The following is a 10,000-nucleotide window of genomic DNA, read 5'->3' on the forward strand; positions in this document are numbered from 1 at the left end:
GTGTATACCCTTTTTCACTATAGAGCATCACAGTTCCCACCCACTTCCTGGTTTTTCGTGGTGCCGGAAGGAACAACTCAATGCATTTTTCCCATTGACATTTCCAAAAATATTTTTATCAATTAATTTAAGCCTCGAATCAAGCCATCATGACATGACATGAATCATGACCATAAAACGTTTTTTTCTGTGATTTATTTTATTTTATATTTAATTATATGATATACTATATTTAATAAATACCCTTTGTTTTGCCGTTTTCAAAAAAAAATAATCACAGAATCAAACGTTTTATGGTCATGATTCATGTCATGTCATGATGGCTTGATTCGAGGCTTAAATTAATAGATATAAATATTTTTGGAAATGTCAATGGGAAAAATACATTGAGTTGTTCCTTCCGGCACCACGAAAAACCAGGAAGTGGGCGGGAACTGCGATGCTCTATATATGTCCTGATGAAGGCCTGAACAGGCCGAAACGTTGACGAGCAATACATTCTGGAGCTTTTTGCAACTACCAGTGTGCAGACTTTATTCTTTTTTTGTCATAATGCCTAGTAACAGCTCTGACTAAGTGTTGGCATTGGGGTAGAGTTGATAGAATTTATTATATGGTTGGACAGTCTGTTTTGGATGATACACAACCCACTCATAAACCACTTGCTCGAAGCAAAATATACTGATAAACCATAATGTAAACCAGGGGTTCTCAACCTTTTCAGGCCGTGACCCCCCCAAAATAATCACATTTGAACTGGGGACCCCCCACCCTGACAAGCACTTGGAATTGTAGGAGTTGAGGCATTACGTTTGACTCGGTTCCACAGATAAATATTGTGAAAATAGCAGATAGCTCAGCAGATATCTCACAACGCCTCGCAACTGGAGAGCTTGCAGATCGGCTATTTTCACAATATTTGCTTTCTTATATCATTTGACAATTTGGCCAATGTTTGAGCAGTTTTTATAGCATAGTTGTTGATACTGTTTGATGCAGTAATGGTCTTTTTTCATTTCCTTTTTTTTTGGGTATTCAACATTTTAATTGTCACTTCACTGTCATCTGGGGACCCCCCCCAAAAAAAAATCTTTTGGGGACCCCCCTGGGGGTCCCGACCCACAGGTTGAGAACCACTGATGTTAACAAAACTCCCATTTATTTTCCTCTTTTGTAATATGATAAGGCGTTGTGCAAAGCAGGTCTGCCGTGGTTAAAAATGGACTAGTCCATAAATATATACGTTTGTACTAATTTGTATTTCTCTGTCTCTCTCTCTCTCCGTCTTGCTCCCTCTCTCTCCTCTCCCCCATGGCACCCTCTTGTTTAAGCAGCTTTGCAGTGGGGGTCAGATACACCTTGACAAATTGAACAATAGTGTGATGATGAAAAATGCATGAGCTCTTTTGTTTGGTCATGTAAACTGCAGGATAGTGTTCTGCACTCACCGGTGGGGCATGGGGTTTAGACTAAAATGGTGAGTGTTTCATTTTTATATCTCACATACATTAAATCATCATTAAATGCTATTCTTTAGAAATGACAGAGCTGAGGATGCCTGATTGAGAGCAAAATCTTGCAAGGTCTCACATTTCATGTGCGCTTCACCAGTGACCTGATATTTTTTTGAATTTTAACATTTTCCTGGCATCTTTTAACCAATTAAGTCATTTTTTATTTGAGCTAAAAAGCATTATTTTACACTTTGGCTATTCAAAAAATAGCAGGTATACAAGCTCATAGCGTGGCACCGAGTGCTGCACTACGAGCTTGTAGATCTGTTATTTTTTAAAATGTGTGCAAATCTTTGAATATATATTCTTTTAAAGCAAACATTTGTAACTCAAATCTTTGCTTCTGGGGGTCCCTGGAACAAAATATTTTGAGATGGGGGTCGGCGGCCAAATACATATAATTTTGAGGGTCCTTGACATGAAAAGGTTTGAGCAACACTGATATAGAAACATATATTTTTCAGAAAACTGTTTGTAGACATTTGTAGAATCAGCCGTGACCGTGTATAATTCAGAGGGCACAGTCTGGTCTTCTGACAGGCCCGTTCAGCTCTCCTGAGACCTTACAAAAGGTGACAAAAGGGTTTTCACAGTCAGGGCTCCCAGACTCTGTCCTGCATGTCAAGGGAGTCAAAATGATCTTTTTCACAAAAAGCTGCATTTCAAGAAAGCAGCTTTTTGTGAAAAGCTCATTTATATCTTTGACAGCATTGGTGGACAATAATGTTTGTGGTGTGGCAGTTTTGTGACAAGGTCGCCTATATATTATCCTTTAGAATAGATCATTTTGATCACTTTTGTTTTATTGCTGTTGTATTTTGTATGATTACTTTCCATTTAGTTCCCCCCACCCCTGTTTCTCAATTTGTCACTTTTTTAAGTGCCATATAAAGGTTGTTATTACTACACAACCAGACATTGTGTTGGTATGAAGCTAAGGGCAGGATGGCCTCACAGCCTTCTCAGAGGAAATGTGGATATTTTTTAATAAAGAACTGAATTTCAAAACATTGAGTTGAAGACAAATTTACCAGAAGGGCATCAGGAGTCAATATGATCTCTTATTTTCTCATTCTAACTTTTATTCAATTATTAACAACTCAATTCAAAAGTAAATCACTGCAGGCCAGGTGTGTAAAATAACTAAGTACATTTGTACTTAAGTACAATTTTGAGGTATTTTATTTTACCTCAAAGATGTAGTAGGCCTACCTCACTTGAACTATATATGAACTGAATTACCTCTTTTTTTTACAGGCAGACTTTGGCTCCCTCTTGCGGCCAATGGTAGAGCGTGCAACTGCCAGGAAGAGTGAGTAAAAACAACAAATAATACTTTTTCATAGATTCTAAATATCCTGTTATTTACACAGATGCTAAGTCTGATATATCTACTGTTTTCTAGAGCTCCGGTTCATGACCCTTGATCCTCCAACCTTGAACTTTGTAATTCTTCTAATCTAGGTAATTAAATGATAAAAGAATGCACCTGGATTATTGTACAGTTTCTGTTCATAAGATAATGCTTCCCCCTCCCTCAGTGGTGTAAAGTAACCAAGTACATTTGCTCAAGTAGCCTACTGTAGTTAAGTACAATTGTGAGGTATTTTTTTACTACATCTCATAGGCAAATATTGTACTTTTACTCCACTACAATCATTTGAAAACTTTAGTTACTAGTTACTTTGTAGATTTTGATTATGATTACAAAACATAGATTAAGCACTCCAGCGCTATATCCATACTTTGGCTATTTGAAAAGAGCCTATACAAGCTCACAAATTGTGAGCTTGTGCATTGTGAGCTCACAATGGAACACGTTGTGAGCTTGTAGATCTGCTATTTTCAAAAGATTTTTATACATTTTGAAAACTTGAAATTGGACATTCTGCATAATGAGTACTCTTACTCTTGGTACTTTAAGTATATTTTTTATTCCAATACTTTTGTACTTTTACTCAAGTAAATTTTGAATACCAAACATTGTCTTGTTGTAACAGAGTATTTTTTACATGATATGTGATGTGATATTGATACTTTTACTTAAAAAAAAAAAAAGAGTAGGCTACTTCTTCCACCACAGTTTTTTTCGCTCCTGGGGACGACGGACGTCATGGCCACATGACGTCAGAGAGCCGGTAGACACAGGCAGGAGCCAATCATCGCTGGAGACAACACGCACACATTTTGGCGGCCCATAGCCCGGAGGGACTGTCGTGCTGTGATTGGCTAGTTCGTTTTCAGTCAACCAATGACTTATGACTTTTACATATCAATTAATTTGCGCAATCACTTGCCTAATAAATCTATAAATATATCTACATGTGCCGGGCAGTTTTAAAACTGCTAATTGTCCCTCCCAGTCCCAGAGCAGCTATAATTAGTGAGTATGCACAGTAAGAATCACCATTACTAACATTAGGCTACATACATTTGATCAAAAATAAATAATAATATGAAGAAAACACATTTTCTGTTGGGGCTTAGGCCTATATAAAGTGAGCAGGGGGTGAGTGGAATGTTTAAAACATTCCATAACCTAGAAACCATAACCTATATCTCTATATAGAAACCATATATAGTTATCGATAGCCCCTATATCAAACTTATATATAGGCTATTCTGTGACTTCTGGCGTTATAGAACTATAGAACTGCTAGGTCGTAAATGTCACTGTTCAATAAGGCTTATTTATATATTATCAATTAACTACTGTTATGTTAAATCATAGAAATAAATGCACAGACATTTTACATCTATTTACAAGGTTCTCAACCTTTTTAGGCCATGACCCCCCAAAATAAGCATCTTTGAACTGGGGACCCCCCAAAATAAGCATCTTTGAACTGGGGACCCCCCAAAATAATCACATTTGAACTGGGGACCCCCACCCTGACAAGACTTGGAATTGTAGGAGTTGAGGCATTACATTTAGTTTTACTTGGTTCCACAGAGATATATTGTGAAAATAGCAGATCTACAAGCTCACAACGCCTCGCAACACGAGGCAAGCTTGTAGATCTGCTATTTTCAAAATGTTTGCCTCTCTCTTATATTATTTGACAATTTGGCCAATGTTTGACCAGTTATTACCTTCAATGCAGAATGGTCTTTTTTTAAGTGGGATTATATTTTTTTTTGAAGGTTTGAAAAATACCTTTATAAAAGTCCCAAAATCATGTGGGGACCCCCTGGGGGGGTCCCGACCCACAGGTTGAGAACCACTGCACTAGCTGACAACCAAAAACGGCCAATCACAGCGCGAGCGACCGTCCATCCAGGCCATGGGATGTGGACCTGCCAACCATGGATGTAGTCAGTCAGTGCACTGGATCAGTCAGTCAGTCAGTCAGTATGCTATGGCCATCAGCGCTGTGATTCGCAGGTGAAAAGGACACAACAAGGGAAGTGGATCAACGCACGGATGACCGTTCATAATATCCCGGCGTAACGTTGATAACAACAGACATTATTTATTCCCCTACCACCACCACCACCCGGGGATCGATTTGGTTTTTATTCCCTCGATGATCTGCAGTAATAATAATGTCTTCGGCTTGGTTTGTTGTTAATGTCGCTCTCATCCTCCTCTGCACACTGAGACAGACTGACGGCGATGATGACGCCGACGGGACGAAACGAGGACAGCGTCAGTGTAGTGAGGTGAGATCAGATGTTATTATAACAACATAATTATTGTTATTTGACTATAAGGCTGCCATCATGCGTAAAACTGCGGGGTTTTTTTTATTATAAGGCTGGGAATTAAGAGAGGCGGCGCCGATTGGCTGGACGCTGCACGCAGTGACAACATTTTGTTAATCCAGAGGGAGAACATATCATATACCATTAACGATTGATGACACATTTCCGGGACGGAGAGACCCTCCAACCCCTGTTCATTTTAATGCATAAATACAAACTATACACACTTCGATCGACCCCCCTATCCTATAGACTACCCCCCAATCACAGCAGGTGTATGGGCATAATACTACAGCACATCAGTGGTGGAAGAAGTACTCACATTTCTTACTTAAGTAGCCTAATTTATTTTAAATTAGAAATGTACTTGAGTAAAAGTACACAAGTGTTGGTATAAAAATGTACTTAAAGTACCACAAGTATAAAGTACTCATTGTGCAGAATGTCCCATTTCACATGTTTTCAAATGTATAAAATGTTTTGCAAATAGCAGATCTACAAGCTCATTTTCAAATGGCCCAAATGTCTACATAGGGCTGAAGTGGTTCATGTATGTTTTGTAATACTATTCAAAATCTATAAAGTAACTAGTAACTAGTAACCCCCCTCAGGGTGATTAAATCACAGCGCAGGTGCCCTACTACATATACAGTGAAACTTCTTTAGAAATATGTATTATTTACATGTGGGGAGGGTGTGAGAGTGAGTTAATGTGCAAGTGATTCTAAAGCAGTCTGGTCTATGTTGGACTCCACCGCTCATGTTATCGTGTTATCAGTTTCCTGCATGGACTGGTCTTTCCTCTCTCAGCTCAACACTTCGGTTGGCAAGAGACCCAACACACAGGTTCCAAGATAATGGACCTCCCTTCTTGTACAAGCTATCAGGCCAAATCACTGTTTTTACATGGACATCCAGATCACTGTCAGCTCTCTGTCTGGCCTGCCAGGGTCATTAATCATTATGCTATACTATACTGTTCCGTCCGCTCTTGACCTTAGGATCGTATGACTCTTGGGTGCCATTTGAAAATAATGTGTTATTATGTTACATTGTTATTTTTTTTTAGTTTTGTTCAAAAAGCAGTGGGTAGTCCCCTTTACATACCCTCTATTCAGATAGACAGACAGTAGGAAACCTGAGAGGTGTCTGCACAGCAAAATATGGAGTGTTCATTTAACTCTGAAGGTTCTATGAGAGTTTTTACCCGGTCAAATGAACACTCAGTTTTTCTATGTGGAAGCCACAGACGAAAGCATCTGGCAGGACTTGTTCCTACAGTATATGAGCCTGCAGGCATAATGTGTATTTCTAAGGATTTGATTGATTGATTGAATACTTTATTAGTCAGAAATGTAAACGGCACATGGTACAGTCAGACAGATTAAGGCTAAAAGGATAACACAAAACAGTCCGTTGTGGTCCTATGTATTCAATTCATCAACAGCATAAACAATAACACAATAATACACGTCATCAACAAATAATACAAAACACTATATTATCAAGGAGAAAAAGGAAAAACGGCGGCAGTGAATGACACCTCCTTTCTATGGGAATTTGCATTTACCTCCCCTTCTCCTGATAGATGATTTTTCCAGTTTTAAAAGAAGTCAAGCCAGTGATTCACATTCTTTAATGGATTTTGTCAGGGCAACTTTGACATCGTGGCCAGCCTGTGCAGTATGGTTCTGACCAAGAAAAACCACCCTGCAGTGCAGTGCCAGGACTGGGCATTTCTAGGCATTAAATGTGATGATATACAGCACATCAATCCTGGTATCTGGTTCTAAATGGAGAGGGAGTGTTAAGATATGAAATTAATAACCCATATTGTCAGATAACCGATTTACTTTCTCTAGTGAGTCATATTAGAGAGTGTGTGTGTGTGTGTGTGTGAGAGAAAGACAAAGATGAGCAGAGAGAGGCTGAAGCCCAATTTATAATTGGTCGGACGGGTTCCACCTGTGTGACACATTGCTCGCTTGTAGATCTGCTATTATTTACGCTGTGTGACACCATCGTATAACAGCATAAAGGAGGATGAGCAGAGAAAGAATCACTGGCAGACAGAGAGAGACACACAGATATAGTCTATATGGAAAGAGAAATGGGCAAACAGGGTACAGCTTATGAAAAAACTCAGAAAGTAAGTTTGGAGGAGAGAGAGAGAGAGAGAGAGCGAGAGAGAGGAACAATGGAAGATGAAAGCAGAGACCGGGGGAAGTGGTTAGTGAAAACTATATCCTTTTGTAGGTTTCATTTACTAGCATCAGATCAAATATTTTCTACAACTGACACCAGTGTTGAGGTGCTATATTGAGTGAGGTCTGCAATGAATGAGCCTGCTCGTGATTTCACAGCCTCTTATCTCTTGTCATTAATCATCACTGTGTGTGTATTGCTGGTACATGCACTTTATACATACATGGCTTTGGATCCAGAGACTGCAAAGGGCTCGTTCTACATAATGGAGCCTCCTGCATCATATAGTGCGAAGTTCTGAACTGGCTCTGTTCAAGGCAAGCAGCATGTTAGAACTGTCATAAATTAGGCCACAATATTTTCCTTTGCAGACACAGAGGGTGAGAAACTAGAATCTAGAGGTCACGGCAGCTGTACTCTGTACAAGCTCAAGTCGATAGCCTCCCTTCCTCATCTGGGATCAGCGCTAGCTCTCTCACGCACTCTCTTTCACATGCATACTGTACCCACAACAAAAAGACTGAAAAAGTTACAATAGCTCCACAGTACTAACACATGCAACAAACATGCAAGTGTTTGTCTATTTATCATAGTCACAGAATCATCAGAACCCTGTTATCCACCTTTGTAACCAAGCCACTGCCCTTCTTTCCCATCGCCGTGGAGATGGAATGTTTGTGTACCCAGGGTTGGTGAGTGTTTTGTGGCTGGAGAGAGATAACACGCCACCATACACAACGGAGAGGGAGGGGGCATGTTTTGCAAGTCTGGTCTGTCGACTGATGAAGCTGAATACAGCACCGGCCACTTATGCGATAGCCAAACCCCCCATCTTTGCTTTAATTAGCAAAACAATGGCATCCAGAGCAGGGTGACTAAGGGCTCATGGTTGGGTGGAGGCCTGTTGTGGTCTGATATTTTCTGACCTGCCTCTGGCCGTCTGCTGTGTTGTTGGTTGGGAGACTCTGCCCCTGGCAGACACAATGTCTTATGCAGATGTTTTTGTGTGTGTGTGTGTTTTGCAGGCGGACTACTACTATGAATACACAGAGTGTGACAGTACGGGCTCTCGGTGGAGGGTGGCCATCCCACAGAAGCCAGGAGCCTGCCTTGGACTGCCAGAGCCAGTACGGGGCACGGAGTGCAGTAAGTAATCTTGTGTGTGACTGTGTATGTATGTATGTATGTATGCGCACGTGCATGCATGCACATGTGGACTATACATATTTAGGTCACTAAATGTGTGTGTGTGTGTGTGTGTGTGTGTGTCAGTCACTTATCAGTGGTCTGGAATGTCTTTGCACCACAAGCTGATTGGCCCTGTTTTTAGACCTCCTCCAGTCAGCCACAGGCCAATAACCCCAGTGGAAAAAACACTGTCACATAAACCACTCTCCACTGGCTAACTTCATCACTTTCCATTTTTGGTGCATGTGTTTCTTCCCCTGCATATAATTATGTGTGTCATGCGACTCCTCTGGCTACGGTTATTATGGTTCATCATCACCTTTTCAGGAGATGCACAGGTGACGCTGCACCAAGGTTATTATAGTTAACTAAAACTAACGAAATAACGAAAACTGGAATTGATTATTGTTATTTTTTCACACAGGAAAGATCACACACAGGAAAGCTAACATTCTTTGCTTCCTAGTTTCTAATAATGACATTATTTCATACCCCCGGGTATTCAGCAAGACAGTCACACTAAATATAAACTGTTAAACTCCTTATCCAGAAACTTTGTTCAAGTTTATGACTGAATTGTGCCCCTTGCATATTGATTGGTTTATTCATTGATTGCACTTTTATTTATCCCAAATTCAGTTATCTGCAAGCAGTTCACAATGTTTTCCGCATGCTTTCTGTTTCTTACCCAAGGGAATTCTGCAATTGTGGTAATTTTATAAGCTCACGAGCCTCTCCAAAGACGCTACAATCTATCCATGTCTAGCAGGGGAAGGGAAAAGCATCCAAGGCATGCATGACTGCTGTTGGAAAACCTTCTAAACCTATCTCTGTTGGCTTGTCCCCCAACATTTTTCTAGCTTCAAAATTGTGTTTTGCACGCGAGTTACTCCACAGCTGAAAGTGTCTAAAAACAAAGCCATGACTATTAAAACGCAAAGCGTCCTGCTGATGACACTGAACCAACCATTACATGCTTTGTTGGTGCTGATGGGTTGCCATAGTTGCCATACCGATCGCATCCACCAGTGAGAGGATCAATGTAGTTAACCCATTGAGACCGATTTCCTTGTCTATTCAAAAATAGAAGATCTACAAGCTCATAGCGCGGCACCGAGTGCCGCGATATGAGCTTGTAGATCTGCTATTTTTGAAAAATCGTGGGATTTTTTTTTTAAATATTTTTTTCAAAAAACTATAGGATTTAGAAAACATCTTTAGAATCGGCCTCAGGTCTTAATGGGTTAAGTGCACTGTTTCAAGATTATTTCTACATGTCTTGAAGTTCTTACGGATACAAGAAGAGTGGGCACTAAGGAAAAGTGGGCACCTCGATGTCAAATTTGCTATTTTGTGCAAAATGTAAAAAAATCTAATGTTCGAAAAAT

At 40.0% G+C, this 10,000-nt stretch overlaps 1 protein-coding gene across 1 annotated transcript in view; it reads left to right on the forward strand.

The window, feature by feature from the left end:
- Nucleotides 1-4,867: 4,867 nt before the first annotated feature.
- The window catches only part of LOC308092399 (endosome/lysosome-associated apoptosis and autophagy regulator family member 2-like), a 25,564-nt gene continuing 20,431 nt past the window's right edge, over nt 4,868-10,000 (forward strand). Inside the window, exons 1-2 of the mRNA XM_080438265.1 lie at nt 4,868-5,177; nt 8,450-8,570. Coding sequence (XP_080294391.1) covers nt 5,061-5,177; nt 8,450-8,570 — 238 coding nt within the window. The 5' untranslated portion in view covers nt 4,868-5,060. The remainder of the gene's footprint in view (nt 5,178-8,449; nt 8,571-10,000) is intronic.

The sequence above is a fragment of the Gymnoscopelus braueri genome (genome assembly GCF_963280865.1).
Source record: "Gymnoscopelus braueri genome assembly, chromosome: 9".
Taxonomy (NCBI): Eukaryota; Metazoa; Chordata; class Actinopteri; order Myctophiformes; family Myctophidae; genus Gymnoscopelus; species Gymnoscopelus braueri.